This window comes from Radiomyces spectabilis (assembly GCF_025331425.1).
Source record: "Radiomyces spectabilis strain NRRL 2753 chromosome Unknown BYT42scaffold_14, whole genome shotgun sequence".
Taxonomy (NCBI): domain Eukaryota; kingdom Fungi; phylum Mucoromycota; class Mucoromycetes; order Mucorales; family Radiomycetaceae; genus Radiomyces; species Radiomyces spectabilis.
The window spans coordinates 87,934-110,629 of NW_026251939.1; the positions used below are offsets into that span (position 1 = coordinate 87,934).

At 43.6% G+C, this 22,696-nt stretch overlaps 9 protein-coding genes across 9 annotated transcripts; 4 read left to right on the top strand and 5 right to left on the bottom strand.

The window, feature by feature from the left end:
• Positions 1-31: 31 nt before the first annotated feature.
• Positions 32-2,100, bottom strand: BYT42DRAFT_585371 (uncharacterized protein). The gene has a single exon (XM_051569981.1). It carries the CDS (start codon positions 2,044-2,046, stop codon positions 172-174), a length of 1,875 nt encoding a protein of 624 aa, XP_051419258.1. The 5' UTR covers positions 2,047-2,100; the 3' UTR covers positions 32-171.
• Positions 2,101-2,717: 617 nt separating this feature from the next.
• Positions 2,718-3,837, top strand: BYT42DRAFT_585372 (uncharacterized protein). The gene is made up of 2 exons (XM_051569982.1): positions 2,718-2,928; positions 3,004-3,837. Exons 1-2 carry the CDS (start codon positions 2,779-2,781, stop codon positions 3,694-3,696), a joined length of 843 nt encoding a protein of 280 aa, XP_051419259.1. The 5' UTR covers positions 2,718-2,778; the 3' UTR covers positions 3,697-3,837.
• Positions 3,838-9,174: 5,337 nt separating this feature from the next.
• BYT42DRAFT_503749 (uncharacterized protein) lies at positions 9,175-10,008 on the bottom strand (the record flags this gene model as incomplete). The annotated part of the gene is made up of 1 exon (XM_051564925.1): positions 9,175-10,008. A coding segment is annotated over one exon (834 nt), but the record flags the coding sequence as incomplete, so codon positions are not given.
• A 240-nt stretch (positions 10,009-10,248) lies between these two features.
• On the bottom strand, positions 10,249-10,584 carry BYT42DRAFT_504089 (uncharacterized protein; the record flags this gene model as incomplete). Its single annotated transcript, XM_051564950.1, has 1 exon — positions 10,249-10,584. A coding segment is annotated over one exon (336 nt), but the record flags the coding sequence as incomplete, so codon positions are not given.
• Positions 10,585-11,051: 467 nt separating this feature from the next.
• Positions 11,052-11,318, bottom strand: BYT42DRAFT_482876 (uncharacterized protein; the record flags this gene model as incomplete). The annotated part of the gene is made up of 1 exon (XM_051563710.1): positions 11,052-11,318. A coding segment is annotated over one exon (267 nt), but the record flags the coding sequence as incomplete, so codon positions are not given.
• Positions 11,319-12,234: 916 nt separating this feature from the next.
• On the top strand, positions 12,235-13,572 carry BYT42DRAFT_118638 (uncharacterized protein). Its single transcript, XM_051562136.1, has 2 exons — positions 12,235-12,634; positions 12,689-13,572. The coding sequence occupies exons 1-2, from the start codon at positions 12,431-12,433 to the stop codon at positions 13,220-13,222; spliced, it is 738 nt and encodes a 245-aa protein (XP_051419263.1). The 5' UTR covers positions 12,235-12,430; the 3' UTR covers positions 13,223-13,572.
• A 2,925-nt stretch (positions 13,573-16,497) lies between these two features.
• BYT42DRAFT_595588 (uncharacterized protein) lies at positions 16,498-16,959 on the top strand (the record flags this gene model as incomplete). Its single annotated transcript, XM_051570865.1, has 4 exons — positions 16,498-16,593; positions 16,653-16,778; positions 16,854-16,910; positions 16,948-16,959. 4 exons carry the CDS (start codon positions 16,498-16,500, stop codon positions 16,957-16,959), a joined length of 291 nt encoding a protein of 96 aa, XP_051419264.1.
• Positions 16,960-17,295: 336 nt separating this feature from the next.
• On the bottom strand, positions 17,296-19,613 carry BYT42DRAFT_617685 (Dak1 domain-containing protein; the record flags this gene model as incomplete). The annotated part of the gene is made up of 8 exons (XM_051572204.1): positions 17,296-17,591; positions 17,661-17,849; positions 17,946-18,083; positions 18,157-18,773; positions 18,852-19,260; positions 19,344-19,413; positions 19,498-19,526; positions 19,586-19,613. 8 exons carry the CDS (start codon positions 19,611-19,613, stop codon positions 17,296-17,298), a joined length of 1,776 nt encoding a protein of 591 aa, XP_051419265.1.
• Positions 19,614-20,324: 711 nt separating this feature from the next.
• On the top strand, positions 20,325-22,351 carry BYT42DRAFT_585433 (uncharacterized protein). Its single transcript, XM_051569983.1, has 2 exons — positions 20,325-21,258; positions 21,636-22,351. Exons 1-2 carry the CDS (start codon positions 20,748-20,750, stop codon positions 22,199-22,201), a joined length of 1,077 nt encoding a protein of 358 aa, XP_051419266.1. The 5' UTR covers positions 20,325-20,747; the 3' UTR covers positions 22,202-22,351.
• The last annotated feature ends 345 nt before the right edge of the window (positions 22,352-22,696 follow it).

A 22,696-nucleotide genomic window follows, 5' to 3' on the forward strand; every position in this document is an offset into this window, starting at 1 on the left:
AAAAAAGCAAGCAACTCATTGCAAAAAAAAAGTCCAGTTTATCAAGCAAGATGAAAGCAAGGTGTAGCGTGGGTGATCTGAAATGGTATAACAGGAAAACGTCAAAAATGAATTATATACAGTAGAGAGGGAAGACGGGGGTATAGTGCAACGGATTTGGGGGGAGTGGGTTCACGGAGCTTCTGCAGTGGCCGCCGCTACCGCTGCTTGAATTTGTTGCATTGCATCGCCGGGTGTATCTTCATGATTGATATAGGTAGCCGAGCCACGGACACAAACAACCGTTTTGGCCGTCGGTTCTTTTGATTGTTCCAGGCACGTCATCCAGCATCGGGTTGAGCAGAATCGGACTCGACGTACAACGGCCGGATGGCCTTTGTAGCTCTTCACTTGAACGGAAGCCACCCATTCATTCACAAATGCCCCTTGACAGGCTGCACAAATGCGACAGTTCTTGGAAAGATCTTCTGCTAAATGCGCCGGTAACCAGTCAAACGGGACCTTCATATTTCGCCGAAGAATAACACGGGTTGCCAATTCTCGCAGGGAATGGATAAGGTTGGCAGAGCCAGATAATTGCGTTGATTCATTCAACAGTACGCATTGGGCCTCCAAGACTGGATGGTCGACGGACACGGTCCCAGCCAAGTGAGGCCCATCATTCGGTCGCGCTCCACGAATGTTTAATTGACGTGCATGAAACGACAGTTCACGATCAATGGCGGCATCATCGTCTTCGCAGTGACGTCGTACCACGGCCAGATGGTGTGGGGGAGGAGACGAGGAGGAAGGTGAAGTAGAAACAGGGGAGGTAGTTGGCGTGGTCGATTCCGGTGACGGGACTTCGTCTGCGTTGAGACATCCCATGCCTTGCGGTCCGCATCGATCACGGTAGGAACCCGACGAGGGTACCATAGGAACTGCACGCTGGGTCATCTGTCTCAGGATGCGTGCATAAGCATCGGCACTCCCCAGATCGCAGTGACCAGGTCGAGTCAGAGGATTGCCGGTGATGAGTAAAGTGGTCCGCATCCGTTCCAGAATGTCAGCTGGCATGATGCATAAAAGATTTTCACTGATATCGAACAATTCCAGTCGGCGTAATTCGACGAGATCAGCTGGTAATGTCGTCAGATGATTTTTAGAAACGTTCAAAGTTCTCAACATATGACATTGGGCGATCGATTTGGGTATAGCGTCGAGTTGATTGTTGCTGACATTCAGGTGGATCAGATGGGGTATAAACATATTGTAGGGAAGGTTCAGCAATTGGTTGTGGGAAACATCCAAATCTTCCAATGCAGACATGTCGACGATGCCATCGGGTAACGAACTAAGTCGATTGCCACCATACACCGAGCCTAATTGTAAATGTCGCATTTTGCGCCATAATCGGATATTTGATGGTAACGATTGGATATGATTGGCAGCTACGCGCAGCGTAACTAATTGAGGTAGTTGCATTGGCATTTCTTCTGGAATTGACGTCAACTGGTTTTGGTTCAGAATGAGGACTTCCAACTGGGTGAGCTGATACAACTCCTTGGGAATACTGGTCAGCAAGTTGGAGGACGCATTGAGAATTTTCAGTTGACTCAACAAGGTGATGTTGCTCGATAAAGACGTTAGACGATTGCGAGAAATATCCAATTCGACCAAATCTTGATACCGTGCATCGGATTGCAAAAAAGGAGCCAAGGGTGGCAACAGAGCGTCCAAGTGTTGGGCCAATTCTTCCGTTCGCAGGCCCCTTCGTCGAAGCATCAATGAACCGTCTGTGCGAACTTCTTTCTTTGGAACTTCCTTTTGAATATGAACCTCGCCTTGGTCATTGGAATGACGAGATTTACGTTGTCGCGCAGTAACGTGACGTCCCAATGGGGCCAGACTGGGATCGTCGATGCAAGATTCAATATCAAGGAGTGACTGATCACGACCGTTGGATGAGGTCGATGGCAAGTAGGGCTTGGAAATAGGTTGCTTCTCTGGAGGAAGGACACCCGTAAGGGTCTTTCCGCCCAGAAGGCAGGGTATGAAGCTGGTCATCGCAACACAACAGAAAATGAAAGCAATAAAGAAAAAAAACAGAAAACGGAAAAGGGTGTGCGGAATCTGCAATTTGTTTTGTTTATCAACATCAGATAAATCCAGCCAATATACAGCCGCTATTGTAAAATTCGGGGTTATTGACTTATCAGATGGTCAAAATCCCAGCCAATGAAATTTCTCCATTAAATCACTGAAAGACATCCGTTTTTTTTCATGGGGGCCTGTTGAGCCACAACCCCCTTTCTTTCCTTTCTTTCTCGCGATATTCGCAGCATTCGTTGACAATAATCACTTGATTGACTTATTTTGAATCTTTTTATAAGAGTATTGCTATATTACTTTACAATAATGACTCTTGTAGTACAAAAAAATCGCGCAAATAAACGGTATTTTGTCTTGCAGAGCTTTGGAAAAAAAAAGCTGGAGGAATTTTTTAAAATCAGCGCGTACTATAAAAAACCTACCCAATTGCAGTTTTTGTCAAATTTCCCCATTCTAGCATGACGAACCGTGACTGTGAAATCGAACAAAATCAGTTTTAATAGCTACTCTGTCAACATCGCTTTCGACATTTGTTCCCAAAAGATTCAATATACAGAGCCATACCAACTTGGGGTGTCTGATCCTTCGACGATTCAAGCTGTGGACGCTAGCAGACAACTCTTCTCTACTACGCCTGTTGCTTCCCAGACGATTCGGGACTTTTTGCAGGCCAACAATTACAAGTTGATGCATAAGCGTGACACCTTGCCTTTGACCCCTCCAGGAAGAACGCTTCCCTTGCCCTTGCAAAGAGACAGCGTACTTGGACTGTTGAGGACTGGAACAGAGTGGTATTATCTGATGAAACAAAAATCAATCGTTTGGGATCAGATGATGGTAAGTAATGGACCTGGCAAAAAATCGTTACTCTAAAACAGTAAAAGATGCAACAAACTTATGTCGCCATCCTAGACACCAGTATGCTCCTCTTATCATTCGAGACAGAAAAAACACAGTGAAATGCCAGCAATACCTCCTGGCAAAAGGCACTTTGACACAGGCGAATACGTTTTTGCGAAATTCACGGGATATTCGTCGCATGACGACTTGAAACACCACTTTGCCTGTCCGTCTTGCCTTGAGCATTTTGGTGCAAAGCACACGACTACATTCAGCATGTTGAGGCAACCCATTTGCCTTCGGAAGCAACATGACTCTTTCCGATCAAGATCAGAACCGGTCACCCTCCGAGGAGACCCATCTTCCCCCTTAGGCTCAATAGCTTCACAACATGCTACTCCCTCAGCACACGAACAAAGCCACGATCCCCGGCTTCGGAAGCAACGGAAGCTCATGAAACAACTGACACCAATCCAGCAACATGAGCGGCAGATTAACTCCGACTCTGTCAGGAAACGATCGCTGCCATCAACCGTGGGTGTGTCGACAAGCAAATGCATAGTTACGTTTTCGTCCACGAACTATCTTCATGCGCCTAACACTCCCAAGTGTCATGAGCACATGGTCAACGCACTTGAACCAATTGTACGCAAGTTGGTTGAAGCATTCGTCAAGAACTCGGCTATTGTCGATGCTGTACGATCAGCGAAGCGGCCCACGCTCATCCATCAGTCGCAAATCGATTTCTTCAGTGTCCAGTCCTGAGCGGATGGAAAGTGTGGATTTCGGGCGATCGAAAATGTTTTAAAATCAGATAATTCAAACATATCTGAAGATGATGGAAATTATAGAAAATGAAAAAAATGATGAAAAATTTAATTATTGGTATAAAATCTATTCTTTGCGCAATTTCCACTGCGTTTCTTCAGTGGCTGTAGGCTTTCGAGGGATAGGAACGTCCATTTCCTAGTGGAGTAAGGAGACAAGGCATTAGAGATGGGTTGCAAAATAACGGGTTGCTACTTGCTACCGGCCAAGGCAACCACGAAAACAGAAACGTATAATTTGTAAATCACATGACTTCCACACTAAGCTATCAGAACCTTTTTTTGTGCCTTCTCTCTTCAGAACCTCTTATTATTCTTTCTTTTTTTTTTGTGCCTTCTTTTCTTCTACAACTACACTGAGCTATCAGAACCTCTTAATATCTTTTTGCAATACACCAAGTCATTAGAATCTCAATTCTTTCGATTGGTGCCTTTTTCTTCTTTGAACCATGCCTCGCTGCCCATCTTGCAACGGCAACAATCACCAGCGCTCTACCAATCGTCGTTGCCCAAATTTCTCTCCACGAAACACTACTATAAATAATGGGCGAAACAATGAGCAGAAAAATGCGGTTTGCACCAGTTGTGGTCAAACAGGACATCGTCGTCGCTCAAACCGCCATTATCCCCTTCATAATCAAGACGGAAATACAGAAAATTTCAATTCTAGGCCCAATGTGGCTCGCGATCCCAATGTCTCGATGCCAAATCTTCATGATGTAGGAGCCATGAATGTCATCTGCAGCCACTGTCAGGCACGAATGTGGAGTGGAGAAAAAATTGCTGGAAGTACTATGAATGATCCTAAGTTTCAGCTCTGTTGTGGAAATGGTCAATTTGTACTTTCTCCTCTCAAACCCACCCCTCCTTTGATTGCCTCGCTTTTGACAGGGACTGGGGCGCAAGCAAAAGATTTCCGGCTCAAGATCAGAGCTTATTGTAGTGCTCTCAGTTTTACTTCTCTTGGTGTAAATTTAGACGAAAGTGTAATGAATGGCAGACGGGGCGCTTACTGCTTCCGTATTCATGGAAGTGTTTACCACTTGATGGGATCGCTACTTCCTGCTAATGGCCAACGACCTGCATTTGCACAAATATACGTCCATGATACTGACAACGAAAATATCAAATCGACATGCAATTGCAAGCCATCTCGCGCGAGACACCTTGGAAGTACTTCAGCAATTAATGCATGAAACCAATCCTTTCGTCCATCTTTTCAAGACAATGGCCCAATACATAGAAGATAATGGTGGTGCTTCCAACATCAGAATGATTATTCGAGCTGACGATGCCCCAGATCCACGACGCTATAATGCACCAAATGCTTCTGAAATTGGTGCCATTATCGGTGAAAACGCGGAGTCCTCTGGAAGGGATATTGTGATCTGTACGCGTAGTGACCAACTGACATCAATCAGTGAGATGCATTGCCTGTATTACCCACTCCATTACGTGCTGATGTTTCCTGAAGGCGACCCTGGGTGGAACATTGAAACTCGATCGACCAGAAACGACAGAGTCACCGTGATGAACTACTACAGTTTCACATTGATGTATCGAAATGATGGACACCACTTGCACCTCTTTGGCCGACTCTTTTAGCAGTATATCGTAGATATGTATGCCAAGATGGAACAAAACCGCCTCAATTACCTTCGCCTCAACCAGTCCCGACTGCGTGCTGATGTGTATTCAGGCGTACAAGATGCTCTCCAACTTGACGACAACAATATGAATATAAATTCCATCGGTCAGCCTGTCATCCTTCCGTCGTCATTCATTGGCAGCCCTCGAAACATGCAACAGCTGTACCAAGGTGCAATGAGTATCGTCAGATGTTTCGGAAAGCCTGACCTCTTCATTACAGTCACGTGTAATCCAAAATGGCCAGAAACCCGGAATGAGCTTCTTGCTTCACAGACAGTATCTGATCGGCCAGATTTGACAGCACGAGTTCAACCTCAAGCTCAGAGCTCTTTTGAAGGATCTAACAAAAAACCATACACTTGGAAAAGTAATTGGCTACGTTTATACCGTCGAGTTCCAGAAAAGAGGATTGCCTCATGCGCATATTCTACTCATTTTAAAAGAAGCCGATAAACCTGTGACGCCAGAGCACTACGATTCTATCGTATCGGCGGAGATACCTGATCCACAGCAGTTCAAACGAAAATTTCACCAAAAATATAGTTACCCTGAAGTCTACCAATAAATATCCCCAATTGTGATCTTGAAGATCACGGGCTCCACCTATCTCTACATAATTAAAATCTTTGGGAAATTAGCGATTTGTAAATCACATATCTACACTAAGTTATCAGGACCTGTTAAACCTTTTTTTTTTATCTTTGAAACATGCCTCGCTGCCCACTTCCACGATAATAGGCGAAACAATCAGCAGCAAGATGCCGTTTGCACCAGTTGTGGTCAAACAGAGCATCGTTCGTTGTCCAAATAAAATGTGGGTAGAGCACCTTTTTGAAGAAAGGCTGTTGTCGATGTCGATCTGGGTGTTCTGTAGCATCATTTAGTTTGGTTTTTCTGTCAATTATACTGTATATGTCCTTTCATTGTCTTTCAAGTTTCAATGAATCGAATAATACATATGCAGACGTGCTTCGATCTATGAGTTCATGCATCAGTGGGGTGACTATTCTTTCATCCATGGAAAATCATATATTTGGTGTTCAATTTTAGCTTGATTCTCTCTCTCTCTTTCTGTTTGCTTGATAAACCCTCACTATCATTGTATCAAGATCCCATCCGCATCCGTCATCCAGACCATTCTTATCCCGTGTAGCTAACTTGGTTAAATCGACCACCATCCTCAAAAAGGTAAGCGTCGAGTGGTCTACCATCGATTTTGCTCCGGCAAAACAGACTTACCTCTCCTTTACTTCCATCCTTCTTCCAGCTTCCGGTTTCCGGTTTCTTTTCGCCTGACAAGTTCTGGATACTACAAGTTGACTTTCTCTCGCCATCCATCCATCCATCCATCCATCTGGCGAAATCGGATGACGTCAAAGGCCATCGTCGGTGGTGTGCTCTTTTTAATCAGCAACGCTTACGTGTCCTCTTCATGTTCCTCTCCTTTGGATTGCTTCTCATCATATGGTATTCGAGATGTCTTCCCGATTATTTATTTTGTAGTTTATAGTTTGTATTTTGTATTTTATATTTCATGTACATATTCTTTTCGCAGTCTTTTCCTCTTTTTTTCCCACAGGGTTTTTTATGAGGTTTTTACTGACGCGAGCATTGTTTTTTTATCATCATGTACTTTATTTGTTTCTTTCTTTTTATTCGGGGGACTCTCGATATCTGGAATCCAACTCGAAGTTACCGTCACTTCTGGCCACGTCAATATTTTTTGCCTGCTCAAGCTGACACCACCGATCCATCGCTTAACTGTCCCTGGAAGCAATTTTATTTTCCGCATCGAAGAAGAAGCTTACCTGGCGGTCCGTATCATCTTTTTTTTTGTCCGGTTCACCATCTGGTTCAAAGGCAAGTCCAATTTCTTCCTTTGCTATAATGTAATGAACGTATACTAATTCAAATTTTTTCAATGTCATATAATCCAAGTCATGTCAAGCGATCAATGGCTATTGCAAACTCAAATAACAAAGGTAAAATATCTTGACGAAAATTTAAATCAATCAAAGAGCTTACTAACTCATTTTTTTAAATACCCAACATACCCACACATCTTTCTAGATCTATCATAGCCTGGGCGGGATGGAACTAAGGGGGGGGGGGGGAACCAGTGCTGCCCTGCGCGTGTTCAGAAACAAATCACGTTGCAACGTATGCCATAAGGTTGTCATTAATATACCGAAGTTCCGTCAAGAGTTCTCGCCCAGGTTATGCCGTGTATGCGTTAGGCTTTTTGTCTGACGAAAGTCGCTCAATGTAAGAGGGCGGCCTCCGGTGGCAGGCGGCATCCATTGCACAGCGGGTGTACGGCTTGTTATTGGTATAAAACTTATATTATTATTTTTTTATTTACTGGAAAAATATCTATCAATCAAAATGTGCATAAAATGTTTTTAACATTTTTATTTTACTTATTATAAAACTTTTATATATGGACATCAAAACTTTCCACAAATATTATTGAAGTATAAAATATTTTATACTTTTTACATAGTTTCTAAAATGTGGCGATTATAACGAGATAATGAAAAATATTGATGATGGAAAAGAAAATAACATCGAAAATAGTCCTAACATAAATGGCACACAGTTTAAAGGCAACGAATAGGGGTGGCAGCTGGTCAAATCAGATATGCTAGATTATCTGAAGGATAAATTGTGCTTTTATATCAGTACTCTTGGCAACGACGCTGTCGAAATACTTTTTACAACACTGAACAGCACTTATGCACCTCAACGCCTTAAGCTTTGTGGTTTACGATTCCTGACGGCGCTATGATCGCATGCAACACCTATAACATTGCTACTGCCACTTATAGTGAGCAGCAAAGCATCTTATTTGTACCTTTTTTCTCTCTTCCTTCGTCCGCTCGTCCGCCCATACTCCAGCTAACTTCCAATCACTTTTATCTGGTGATTATAAAAAGATACATCATTCTTGCCTCTAGCACAAGCACGCCTCAGTTTGCACCCGCAGCTCGCTTCTTCCCTCAGTGGTATGCGTGGCTGTTGATTCTCTCAATAAATTCTCTTGGAGGCTTCCTCCGCCCTCTAAAAAAAATTACAGAATCAAGCTTCCGACACTATTCATTGCTCACGAGGCCATATGCAAAACTATGGTCTAACCGATTATAAGTTTCTTTTCATATATTTTGTAAGTGTTGCCCACTTCAATCAATCTATAACCTCTCGACTAACGTCATGTATCATAGCCGTCTTTGAGAATAAATATTCAAAGTAATACTATCACTGTCGGGTCTCATTTTGTGCAATCCCTATGAATTTAGCAAATCCCGAATTTGGAGTGAATTCTGGATGTATCAAGTGTTGGCCAAAAAAAAAAGCCCACGTAAATAGCATGCCCTTGCAGATGATCTATGGATGAAGATCTCATCGGGACCATCTTTAGACCATCCGTAGATCATCCGCAGACCATCCGCAGGCCATCACAGACCATCTTCAGGCCATCTTCGGACCAGCCGCAGGCTATCTTCAGACCATCCGCAGCCCATCCGCAGACCATCCGAAGGCCATCCGCAGGTCATCCGCAGGTCATCCGCAGGTCATCCGCAGACCATCTCCAGGCCATCTTCAGACCATCCGCAGGCCATCCGCAGGCCATCGTTTAATATAACTCGATAAACCACGCACCGACTATTCTTACAGAAACCAGTATGTATAAAATTCTTTTTATTCGTTTAATCATCGTTATTGCATGTCAGACAAATCAGGGCAGAGCTTTACTCGAACTTTGTCTTCATTTTCCACGTTGATTTTTTCCTTCCTGTTCGTCATCCAACATGGCCAAATTGTTAACCTGTGTTTCCATTGCAACCAACAAATACGCAACCATGTTGAAGACCCCGAGCCATTTGTTTCGTTCTTGGTGACAAGTTGGGATGGTTGCTGTCACGACTTGCCTGTGGATGTATTTTCCTCGGTGGTTTACCTGTATCTCAGATAAAGTAACTGTCGCTCTGATCGATTGAATGCCATAGACCTTGGTTTGGAGAAACGTGTGAAAGCTTGAATTCAAATGCGTATTAGCGATTCCCTTGAGCATATTGAGCATGTTGTGGATCTGTTTGACGCTGTCATCAATCGTCTTGGGTATTCTTTCCTTGCGCTGCCCCGAGGAGCCTTCCATTACCAACCGTTCCATACCGGTCCAATCGTAACCAAGACCATCGGCGAACCAAGGTCTTCCTTTTTGCCAGCACTCGGGATCCATGTTTGCCAGTGCGTGATGCCGCACTTCACACTCGCACCAGTCGAACGAGAGTAAGCCAGTTTGGTTGGCAAATGTCTGAAATACTGGAACAACTCGGCGCACCCACCATGTTCTTTCGTAGTCGTTTCCTACATGCGCTATTGCAGCTGAACCTGATCCAAATGAGGTCTCAGTACAATTGTCCGCAAAGCTGGTCAATGAAAAGCAAATAATTTTCCACAGCTTTCGTTCTTGGTTGCTCAGTTCCGCGGGGGGTGTTTGTTGCCATAGCCATTTTGGTAAATCTTGCAATTCTTGATCCAAGGCGGCCAAAAGAAACCGATGTGCATATTTAAAAAATTTTAGGTTCTCCAACGTCGATTGCGGTAAACCTGCAGAATGAATGCGTACAATTGGTTCAAGTGCATTAGCCACGCGTTCGGGAATCTTAGGAGTGTTGGGCGCATTAAGATAGCTTATGGACGAAAACGTAACTATGCGTTTGTTTGTGGATACACCCACGGTTGTTGGCAGCGATCTTTTTCTACCAGAGTCGGAGTTGCTTGCAGTTGAGGCTTCTGCCACTGGATTAGTGTCAGTTGTTTTATGCGCTTCCGGAGGCAAATGGGTTGCCTCAACATGCTGAATGTACTCGCGCTTTTCACCAAAATGCTCAAGACAAGACGGACAGGCAAAGCGGTGTTTCACGTCGTCATGCGATGAATATCCCGTGAATTTCACAAAAACGTATTCGCCTGTGTCAAAGCGTCTTTTGCCATGAGGTATTGATGGTAAATGCCGTTGGTGGACATTAAGTAAATGGCGACGTAAGTTTATGGCATCTTTAACTCTTTTAGAGCACACATAGCAGCAGTGTTGCAATTCAACAAGCACCGGTCTTGATGGTTCTGTGGACTGAGTATTCTGTGAAGAGATTGTCGAACGCGATGTTGTCATCCCCAAGTGTTGAAACTGATTTTGTTGCAGGATTTTCAGGGGAAAAAAAGGTAAAAGATAACAATGAAAAACGACTGTGCAGGTCAATCAAATGTTTTTATTTCGACAAAGCTTGCTAATTTCAGTAAACTTGCTTGATTTCGTGTCAGTGTGCGTGATTAAAGATTGGTTGATCCAACCTGTTCAATCCTTGCCAACTTCCACAAATCTCACTCTTAGACTTACTTATTTTGTACCTACAGCAATTTGCGATAACATGCGCTTTTTTGTCTCGGTATTTATCTAACACTTGTAAAAATGCGAAATAGAGACCTTTGAAGTGACTTTTCTCTACAGTTTTTGCAGGCTTGTGTTATTTTTTTTTCATAAAGTGTTATTCTTTCAAGGCTATGACGTTTAATCTATGGGACTAAGCTCAGGAGAATTAGTACGAAGGCAAACAGATCTGTATCCTCGATATCCAATATCCTCGTAGTAGGTCCGGTAACAATGGGACACGTACCTTTTTGGGACAAGCCCTGGAGCGTTTTTATATTGATATTAACCGCAGGTTCTTCAAGAAACACATAATTCGTCAGACATTTACGAACCCAACCGTATCGCTCCTCAATCTTTGCTGACTGCTTCTTTCGATAGTCAAAGTCGGCTGTCGTCAACGAAACGTTGCATTTACTCCTCATAAAATTATAAACCGTGCTATGTGAAACTTTAAGGTCATTGACGCACTTCAACAACGGAAGTCGAAGAAGTAGCATCAATGAACCTACGACGCAAACTGAAATATTTCGGGCCGCCCCTCGCCGGACGCGATGCTGATGGCAATTTTCATGCAAAAACTTACCCTGAAGGCGCCAAATAGCGAAGAGTAAAACAGTGCCAGATGGAGCAGAAACCATCAATGTTTTGACAACAGTCTTTGAAGTGCACTGGAAAAAAAAAAAGCAAGTCATGTTCTTTTATGTTATTAGCATGAATTTTATTTCCTCTCTTTATTTCCGTATTCTTATTTTACCATTCGTCATTACGTTATCATGCACATCACAGATCCAACGTCAAGCAAACGCTACCAAGGCTTAACAGCTCAAGAAATAATATCGTTAAAAAAGCAAAGAAAACAGCGATCCTGGGAGGAGCAGCGTGTACGCGAGGAGATGGAGAAACAGGAGCAATGTATACATAATAAAACGCTCAGAGATAAAGCGACACGATTCACAGATCATCGGTAGTTTGCAAATGATGTGGAGCTCAAGGGCATAAAGATGCACGAAGTCGGGAGTGCCCCTACAACAGTAAGTGGATATCAAATTTGATCTATGTACTATGCCATTCATCCTCATGTCATACAAAAGAAAGCAAGAAACGTACCAAGGAAGACGCGAAAAGAAAAGAGACGCCAAAAAAAGACGCAAACTGGAAGCACAAGGGCGAAAAATCGACCCGTGCAAGAAATTCATTGACGAAGGGATTTACGACCCTGAGGGCAATCCTCACGCCTCCAGTCGAAAACCAAGTTGTCCATTCCATGAAATCTTACTCAAAGAGCATCTTTCCCAGAAGCTTCGAGGACAACACAGGCGATGTGTTGTCAAGATCAGCCTTGCAAAAGCACTGAATTTGCCGCCAGATTCGGCAGCACGATTCACTTCCGAACTTGAACGGATAGTTGACGTTGTGCGAGAAGTGGCCGTAAAATCCATGCTATTCGCGAATTTTTTCCTTTTGTACCTGTTGGACAATCCCATGAACGAGTTACCGATCATTTTTTTCTCGCAACAATTTTTTTATGCATGCCAACAGCTCGTCCTCGGAAAGCCAGTGACTAACACCAACTTACCTATTTGCCCAAATGACCCGCATTTTTGAAGAACTTTCGACAACCATTCCTTGCATGAAAATTTCTCCACGTTCTGCAAATCAAAGCATCATATACGCAAACGTACTTGCTTATCAGGCACAACAGTCAGCGACAATTTTTATCAACTACATTGTTGAGCCTTTTGCGAACAGGGCAAAACGTTATTTTTTCGTCAAAATCCGAATGCTATTACCGGTAAGTGGGGAAATCGGTGAAACATTGATCCACCACTTATTTTGAATGAGATAGGATCTCTGTGAGCGCCAAGCATGGCGTTTTGCCGCATACATATACAGTTGCATCACCCCAAATCCTACCGATTGGCCTGAAGGTGTGGATCATACCGCCGACTTAGACGTCATGGTTGGCGAGATTCTCGAAAGCACAGAACTTCCCCTCTCCCTCATGGTCACAGAAGAAAACCTCACGCGCAACCCTGGCCCGTTTTTCAAGTTCCTTCATTTTGCGCTATCAGTCATCGAACTGTACAACGATCAAAAATTCTATGCTGCTTGTGAACCACAGTCAGAAGCCACGCTTCGTTGGTTATATACCACCATTTTCAATACTTGTGAAGAACTTCAGCGCACCCGCAAATCACGACGAAGGAAGTTCGCTTTAGCCATTTGCAACTCGATTAATAAGAACGAATCGCCGCGATTACGCGATCTTTCGGAGGCAACAATGGCAGAGATTCAAGTGTTCATTTCTCATACACGCACACTGATCGCGACGAACAATTTCTATCCGCCTGTGGAGACAATTCTCAATACCATCCGCTAACCCCTCTTGTCCCACGTTTGAGTTTCATTCGACCACACGTGATGATAGACCACGCTGCAGGCAATTTTGCGACGATCTGACAACCGAGAGTTTTTGATGAAAATTGCACCAAACCATCATCACAACAAACATGATTTAATGACGCTCCAATTTGCACGAGTTTTCGATTTGGCGAAAATACGTTATAGACCAACAGATACCCATAGAGCATTTACCAACCATCTTGCCACAGACGGCCAGGCAGCATCTTTCATTTTTGCAAAGGCAGTATCAACTCACGAACGGCTACCCGATCTAGACATTAACGATTTTGACGAAGAAGACTTGCAGGATCGTTTTAAGTTGTGGGGTCTGGATCCAGGTCATAGACAAGTGTTTGTCGCCAGTAACGGTCACGGCATTCAATCTCATCAGTGCGATCTTTAACAAAAGCCGAATATCATGAAAAATCCGGCATCAACAAGACGAACAAGAAAATGGAGAACATGAGGAAGGCCGACCACTCAACCTCCGATTCCGCAGCATCTATCGAATCCCTGGAGCAGCAACTTTTATCGCTCAAGACATCGAGCTTGCAAGTATATCATCTGGGTTTATTCTCATCAACGGCGTATTGCATCAACTTTTGGAATTGTACGATACCCAATTCAACGAGCTGCGATTTTTGAATTACAAAGGACGACAGCAGTTGCAAGCTGAAATGGTGAACATTTTTGTCAACGGCGGCCGCAAATACGACAAGCGAAAAGCAAGAAAGCGCAAGAAGTACAGGAAGGAGCAGAAGGGGAAGAAGCGCAAAGGGAAGAAAAAGGAAAGGTAAGTATAGGCCATTGAGATCACTAGAAGCAATTGAATACTCACACTCGTCCTTCTCCCAGTTTTAGGAAGCCGGGAAAGTGGAAAGCCGCCGATGTTGAACAATCCCAAAAGATACCCTTGATCGCATTTGTTAGTGGCAGCTGGGGAGCCTTCAAAGGTGGCTTGCCCGGAATCTCGAGCATGTGCCGATCAGTGCTGAAGAAAGCCGAGAAACGAGGCCTGCTTGTTGTTGTGGCCCTAGATAAGGGATATACCTCAAAAGTAAGTTTGGCTTAATCCACTAATGAGCCATCCACCTAACTCTTTCCCGTTCAAAGGTGTGCCACAAATGCCAGGAGAGAACGTTGAAGCCCATTCATGATGACGAAAATAAGGAACTGCACTCCATCTTGGCCTGCAACGAGGTACATTGCAAGACGGTGTGGAACCGCAACGTCGTCGCCAGTAAGAACATTCATCAAATTGCCGCCAGCATCGCGTCCGGGGAGGGCGGCCCGAAATATTTCAGTTTGCATCGTAGTAAAGACGACTGCTGTTTACGGTAAGATCACATCAATGTTTGCTCTCATGCTGATGAACTGATTTGACGTTTTTATTGAATCCACACCTGCCTCAAAAAAAACCGTGCTTTGTCTGTCAAAAGTAAGTTTAGTAAAAATTGGATTCAAGAAGCGCTATTTACTGATTGCCTTCTTTTTAGTTCGTGAACATTACGCAAAATTAGGGAAAAAATCCGTACCAATTTTATGAAACCATGTAAAAGCAAAGAGCCGGGGAACGCGTGTTTGGTGGAAATAGTGGAATCGGTGCAATTGCCAATGATTCATCAGGTCCAAGTTCATCGGTTTGGTATAAAAAGACAGCCTGCGTTCATGAACTTGAAGCTTCGGTAGAGGTTGTGGAGCATGCCTGAAAACTCTTAATGTGGACCACCCGTTCTATCAGCGTTGTTGCCTCTTCCTATCGACCGAACATCAGTCCCAAGAAGTCGCAAGCAACGTCGCTGATATATGACTCAGATAAATCTGCTTGTTCTATCAGTCATATTCGAATAATAATTATATGATACCGAAAAGCTTACATGGAAGGTCTTTGTTATATGCCATTCGTCATTTTGCGATTTGTCATTGGTTAGTTTTTCAACTATAGTGACCATAATGAAAAAGAGCAAGGTGATGATGACCCCAAATTGCATAAAATCTCGGAGTTCGCTTGGTGCGAAAGCAACTGTAATACATGTGCATTTTAAGCTTTTTGTGCAACCAGAACAACCTGTTTACAAAGCCATGTTATGATGCTGCATTTGTCTGCTCTTGTTCGAGATGACATGAACAAAGATTTGCTGCTTTTCTCAGTTCTATCAATTTTGGCTCACCATGAATGTATGTCGGCGATCAAAAGAAAAAAAGAGATCAGGATCTCGTCATGACGGGTTTCGCGTCGGACAAAAAAACTGGGGGATTGCCCCATCTTGCCTCCTTGATCTGTTGCTTGATCACGCAGAATGGTCTGCATTCTATTTTCGTGGATAAGGCAAAATGATAATCAGTGCAGTAGACTACATACCATGCACACTCGATATAAGAATAACTCGGACAGGGAGCCATGTTTTTGGCGCTCTCTGAAATAATGTTCCAATCAAGTGATGCCTTTTTTACTATTTTATCTGCTGGGCCGCGTTCCTTGTACAATATATTCGTTCCATGAACTTTGTTACAGTTTATTCAACTTTTGAAGTCACAAAAAAATCGGTGTCATGAAGAAATGTGGAACAGTAAGTTCTTGGAAACTCGCATCAACCGATGTATTTGATGAGAACCCATCTTGGCACGCCTAAAGAAATATCATAAGCTAGACGAAAGTCTTTTTTTTTGGCCTTGGTTTTTTTTCTCTCTCTCTCAAGATGCTGTTGCATGGTATGTAGGACGAAGGAAAAAATGACGAGCGAGCCAATCAAATGAGCTGTAAACGATCTTGTCAGAAGAGGTCAGAAGGACCAGTACGATACGTCCATGCATTCAGCGTGGGAAAGACCACCCCACAACGAAAAAAACAAATGGGAAACAAAGAACCAAAAAATCTCCTTTTTTCTTATTTTCATTTAATTTTTTTTTGGAGCAACTGGGCTGGATGTTGGTAATCTGACAAACAGCCCACGGGAGAAACCGAAAAATAAAACTTGCAAACACATGGACGACGTAAACTTCTTTTTGACAGCAGCCAATCCTTCAGGCAAAACATCCGAAGAGAGACTCAACGATATCATCAACACCAAATACCAACTCGGCTTGTTAAAGCCTTACAATTATGTGAACGGATACGCGCGGCTACAGCGCTTCATCGATAATGAGTACGACTACATTATCCACATTCTTTCTTTTTTTGAATACAATTAATCGTAAAAACTCATTTGCAACAGTATGTCTCTGGAAAACCGGCAACGGATATTGAACGTGATGGGAATATTCCGTCCTGCTTTCCAAAACGTAGCGCAAGCACTGTCGGATATTGATCTCATCATGGTAGAAGAAGGCTTTGAGCGGTTACTGTTGGTGAGTTGTTCCACATGCTGTGTACACCATGAATAGCTATTCCTGAGCCAACGGGATAGGATTACGATCGATTGTTTAGTGCCATGGCCGTTCCCGCCTGCCTTTGGAGAAGAACAGGTGAAATATTCAAAAGCAACAAGGAGTTTGCATCTTTGGTGGGCGTCCCGGAGGAACAACTACAACACGTAATTAAAAAAAAAGAAACATGTGTGCAAAGAATGACCGGATGACTGAAAGAGGATGTTGTTAATGGAATGTAGGGACAGACATGCATCTATGAAATCATGACAGAAGATTCGGTGGTTAATTATTGGGAGGTAAAAACTTGCTTTTTTCTCATGGTGTAAAAAAAAGGAACGACGCTAAAGCCGGGATGAGTAGAAATATGCGGACATTGCGTTTGACGCCGGGCAAAAGGCCGTGCTTGCAACTTGTGTTTTGAAAACAAGAGGTGGCACTGTGATGACATGCTGCTTTTCGTTTACTATTCGGAGAGACCGATTCAACATGTAAGCTGAGTTGACACCTGAACTCTTTTCCCTTTTTAATTCATGATGATCTTGTAGACCGGTAAGAACATGCATTTTTTTAAAAAAAGGGTTTTTTCTTCTCAAGACCGTGCAATACTCAATCTAGCTAGTCGGCAATTATTGGTAATTTTATGCCTATTCCTCCTCTTCTGGATACACCGCCGCAATATAATTAAGCAAGCACGGCGTCCTTGATTCCACATAAAAGGGCGGCGAGTCCCCATGCGCCAGCATCGGGAACGTTGGCAGACTCGACTTGTTCTGTAGTCAAGTACGAGGTACGACCCAATTTGGCTGGCATGGTTCGAGTAGCTTCGGCGCCTCGGTAAGCAGCCTCCACCGCGGCTCTAAGCGACTCTTGGTTTTCCGAAAGCGTTTCCACAAAGGGAACCAAGGCGTCCATGAGGGTACGATCACCTGGTCGTGCATGTGTATATTTTTTCAACGAAGCGAGAGCCTGTTTGGCCGCTATATGAAACCCAACGTCCATCCCTGTCAATAAATGATTTTGTTTTGTGTCTGAATCGCATTATTTACCTTGCGACCAAATGACTTGATCCACAAGGTGAGGTTGCTGTTGCATCATTGCCGCAGCCATGGCATTGAAAAAGATGCAATATAGAGCCGAAGATGTACCGCCAACGGATTTATCAATGACATCTGCAATATCATACAGTGTTTGTGGGACTGACTGGGTACGCATGTGAGGAAGCTCTTTCAATACAGCTATGGGACAACCAAATCATGAGGGTGAGACAAAATCATCCTAAACCTTGCACAGCAACAAGGGAATTACAGTAAAAGTAGGGTTCACAACATTACCATTAGCAGCTGTTTTCATAGTGTGACCACAGTCGCCATCACCGAGAAGCGTATCAAACGATGTCACTTGCGGTTCCACATCAATGGCCGCCTTGGCTGCAGCACGTATCACCTTTTCGAACAACGTCGTATCCGATGCTGCGAAGACCAAACAAGTCTGTCTGTTAACAAATGCTGGAACATGTTAAAAAAAAAACCAGCGGCAGCTTACGTTTATGGATATTTTGGGAATCTACGGTGGGATGGACAAGTTTGTTGTCCATGGTCTGTGATATGGAAGGCGAAAATGATTTCGCAGCACCGAGTGGCCAACCGGCCACATGAACTGGAGCATCCAATAGAGAAAGTGTAGTATCATCGTTATCATCCAGGGTTAACAAGGACAATGAGAATCCGGGCATGTTCAGGCTAGTAACAAAAGGACCGGCTATAACACGTTCCAGATACAGATGGTTTGTGGCGAGAACGGCTTCCACCGCTTCCTTCACTACCAGATTGAATTCCAACATGGCGGTGCCCCCAAGATTATTGACAAAAAGAATAACGCGGGTCTTTTTGTCCTTGGGTAATGTTAAGTAAGCGCGATCCTTGTCATCTTGATCAATGAGCATGCCCATCATGGTGCGCACCAATGGCTTGGCGGACATCAGGTTTGTTTTTGTAAAACCGGGTTCATTGTGGACCCCCATGCCCAACTCGATCTCGTTGGGTCCGAGTTTCAGCAAACTGGAAGATCCTGGAACGTGGCAATGATCCAGACCCACGGCCAAAGTAGCTGCTTGATTGACAAGTCGTTCACCTAAAGCGCGTACTTCCTCCAAGGAACCACTGAACCAGATGGATAAGATACCTTTTTCGCTTTGCGTTTTTTCTTTTTGAACAGTTATTGATCTACAACCCACTTACCCTCTGGCAGCAAGACCGCCAAGGATCTTGATAATGAGTGTGGTGGCAGCCATGCCACGTCTTCCTACTTTTTCACCTTTGGCACGACCAACCGAGATATCGTCGCCAATCACTACCATTTCTACCTTGATGCCATGGGCTTTGGCGCGTTCAACGGCTAAACCAAAATTGATACAATCGCCTGTGTAATTCTTGACGATGACCAAGGTACCGTGAGGTGACTGGATGCGTTCAATTGCTGCGAGCACCTGGCCGGCGGATGGTGAAGCGAATACCTGACCGCACACGGCTGCTGTCAGCATACCGTCCCCCACGCTACCAGCATGTGCAGGCTCATGGCCTGATCCTCCACCGGCCACCAGGGTCACTTGTTTCGCCGCTACTTCATCCACATTGGCGCTGTACACAACTGACATGGTTGAAAAATAGCAGGTTATTGGCTATTACCTCGGTCGGTTCCTGTATTCATCATTTTCTTTTTTTGGTACCCACCTTTTTCCTTTTCGAGATATCGCAAGTGAGGATAGGCATAACACAAGCCTTGGATGCTTTCTTCGACGAGCTGTAACGTTGCGAGGATTCATAGAATGACGGGGCAGGTTCAATAAATAGACGAGGCCCAGGTTCGCGACATAAAGCCTCTTACCGTATCCGCGTCGTTGATAATGTGTTTGGCTATTCAAAGAGCACAGTATTAACTAAGACGATAAGAATAACAGGTCAAAACGGCGTACCCAAGGGCGCATCTGGCGTGCAAGTCATGATTTTTTGGGAAAGAAGGAAAAATAGAACCGGAGAGAAAAAAGCGTGTTTTAGGAGTCAAGGATTGAGGATGTCGCACAAAAAGAAACAACCAATGAATTGCCAACCAAATGCATTGAACTGCATACGCTGTGCAAAAAAGCGGAACCGGTCACTCTTGAAAAAGCAGTTTCTCAGATTCAGTGCCATGTCGCTTTCATATTATTTTATGGTGTGATGCCAATATCATGAACAAAAAAGTGGCTTGCAAGGATATCGAATGTGTTGACCTCAGTGATTCAGTATCAAATGATGTGGGTCACCAATCTGGGAATTACGTGAGTTCCTCGTTTGTGCTACAGTAGAACAACGTTTCCAGGTGTTATCGAGAAAAAATAACTGCAGAAAAACAAGCATCACCGATAAAAAAGAGGGAATACTAAGAAGGATGTTATGGATAGATATTCATGGGCAAAAGAGGATGGATAAAGTAGACAAAAACAGAGTAGATAAGATGGGGTGAACCGAAAAAAGACAAAGTCTAAGGGAGAGGAAGGAGGAGTTTGAAATTATGTCATTCAATTAACGACTTTTTGTGGGTGTTGTTGCGCAGCAAAAGAGTTTTCAAAAAAAAAAAGTGGGCAGGTGATGGGTGACTCGGGATGAATTCCAAGCCACTTACGGAGGTATAAAAGGTAATTTCAAAACCCACTTTTCTTTTTTCGAATTCCCTTTTTCTCCTTTCTCTAATTTTTGGGTCCTTTTATTTCCCTTGTTTTTTGCACTTCTTGCTTTTGGTTTCTCGCCGTTCTCTTAAACACCGTATTTTTCTAAGTAAACCCCGTTTTGTATATCTTTTTTTTTCTTTGACTCTTTCTATTATCTAACACTTCTTCTTTAACCTTCTTTTTTTTCTCTCTTTTGCCTATATGTATTCCTCAACTTTCGTTCTTGTCCAATAAGACACTCTCTTTTTTTCTTTTTTTTATTCGCCTTCATCCTTTCCCGCTGACTTTTGTGTTTTTTTATTATATTCTTTCTCTCTGTTATCTTTTCTCTTTTGCACTTCTTTTACTCTTTTCTGACCTGCCAATGAGATTGTCCAAAGAGGACTAATTACCAGAAAAACACAGAATTTGAACGTTTGATAACCCGATGACCACATCCGATGAACGCCTTTCCAGCAGAATGGGCGCAGCACCCCCGGGCACACACGCTGCGCCTGAAAAACAGCCTATTGCCCTTTACCACCCATGTAACCCAACCTTTGACCGACCCCACTTGAATTCGACCGACCCCAACCATCTTCATTCTCTCAATAATCCAAACACTTATAATTCGGTTGTACCTAATTCGGTTCACGAAGCTACTTGTATATATTTACCTCCTACAATGTCGTCATCGCCGCCATCATCGCCATCAGAAGCCTCGTCTTGCTCGTCGACCCAAAGTTCCGGTATTTGCGAATGGTCGCAATCATCCCAACAATCCCAATTCTCGCAATCAACGCTTTCTTCTCAGAATTCAGACTATACGCAAACAGGTGTTCTTCCTGCCCATCCCTCAGAGTCGACGTGTCCTGCTTACTTACCGTGCAACGACGCACCCCGTACATGTCGAGACACGGCACGCCAGGAGCGCTCCATTCTTATCGAAAAACTAGTGGGTACGTAAAACCAAGAAAAAGAGAGAAAGGAGGGGATTCTTTTTTTTTCCAACATGATAGGCAAGAAAAGCAAAACCCATGGTCAGAACCGTCCAAAAAAAAATAGGAATAAGAGATTCATTTTATGTGTGCGCTGCTGCGAACAGAAGAAGGAAAGAAAAACATGTTGATGTTTTTTCTTATTTTTTTCCAGCCGACTCTGCTCCGGATCTTTTTTCCCAGCTTCGTGCATATCATGGCTGCTGATGATGCTGATGATGATCTTTGTCTTCCTCCTTGCTTTTCTTACCTTTCGGTCTCTCTTTTTCTCTGGATGTTTGACGCTTGTGCCGCAGCAACTGACTGGAATTTTTGTTTTTGTTTCCCGCTCTTATTAGATACGTCGGCCGAAATTATCGATTCTATCTGGCAACCACGATTTTTAGTCACCCGACACAAAGCCAGGGTGATGTCAACACGAGGGTTTATTCACGAAATCCTGAAACGATCAAAAACATCCTATTCAACGCTACAGATCAGTTTATTTTATCTTTTTCGAGTCAAGCGACATGTCCATGAACGGCTGCGTCAACGTTACAGTCAACCATCTCAATGTCCGCCACCCCAGCCACTTCACGTCTCTGAACGACTGGATGACCTCATGTGCTGCGGTCGACGTATGTTTCTTGCCTCTCTTATGGTGGCTTCGAAATTCCTTCATGACAAGAACTACCGCAACTGTGCTTGGGCGAAAATCAGTGGTCTCGATATTGCTGAAATCAACGCATCCGAAATGGCGTTTTTAAAATTGATCGATTACCGACTTTATGTGAGTAAAACCAGCTTTGACAAATGGTATGCGCTTCTGCATGGCTACATCCAGAAGAATCAAAAGTATACGTCTCGTTCACCTGCCACTACCGCCCCTTACCCTCCAAGGCTGCTCCATGCATTTTCTATATAGAGAGAGGAGTCCCATTGTATCATCATTTGATAGGCTTCGGTAGAATGGTTGTTGATGGGATGAGCGATGAAATAAATTGGAACAGTTTCATACCCTTTAGCAAAATTGTTCATCATTTTGTTGGTTGGAGGTTACTGTATCAAAACAGGACCCTTGTTTCGTATTACCCAAGGGGGCCAAGGGGAAAGAACCAATCATTCCTACACTGGATTAACATATTTTCATCTTGTAGACTTGATTCCGAAAGAAAAAGTTACTCCGTTATGATCGGTAAGTGAAAGAAAAAGGAAATCCAGAGAAAGATCTAGAATACTCTTTAGTCTTTGATACTCTCTCACCCGCAGCTACAGTATACCTGTCATCTGTACACAACAAACCGTCCGGTGGAATGGTCTTGCGCTGCAAAATTGGTATGACCTTGATCCCAGTATGGCATAAATTATCGTATGGAAAACCAAGACGCAATCTTGAGGGTGCACTCAAATTGTATAAACC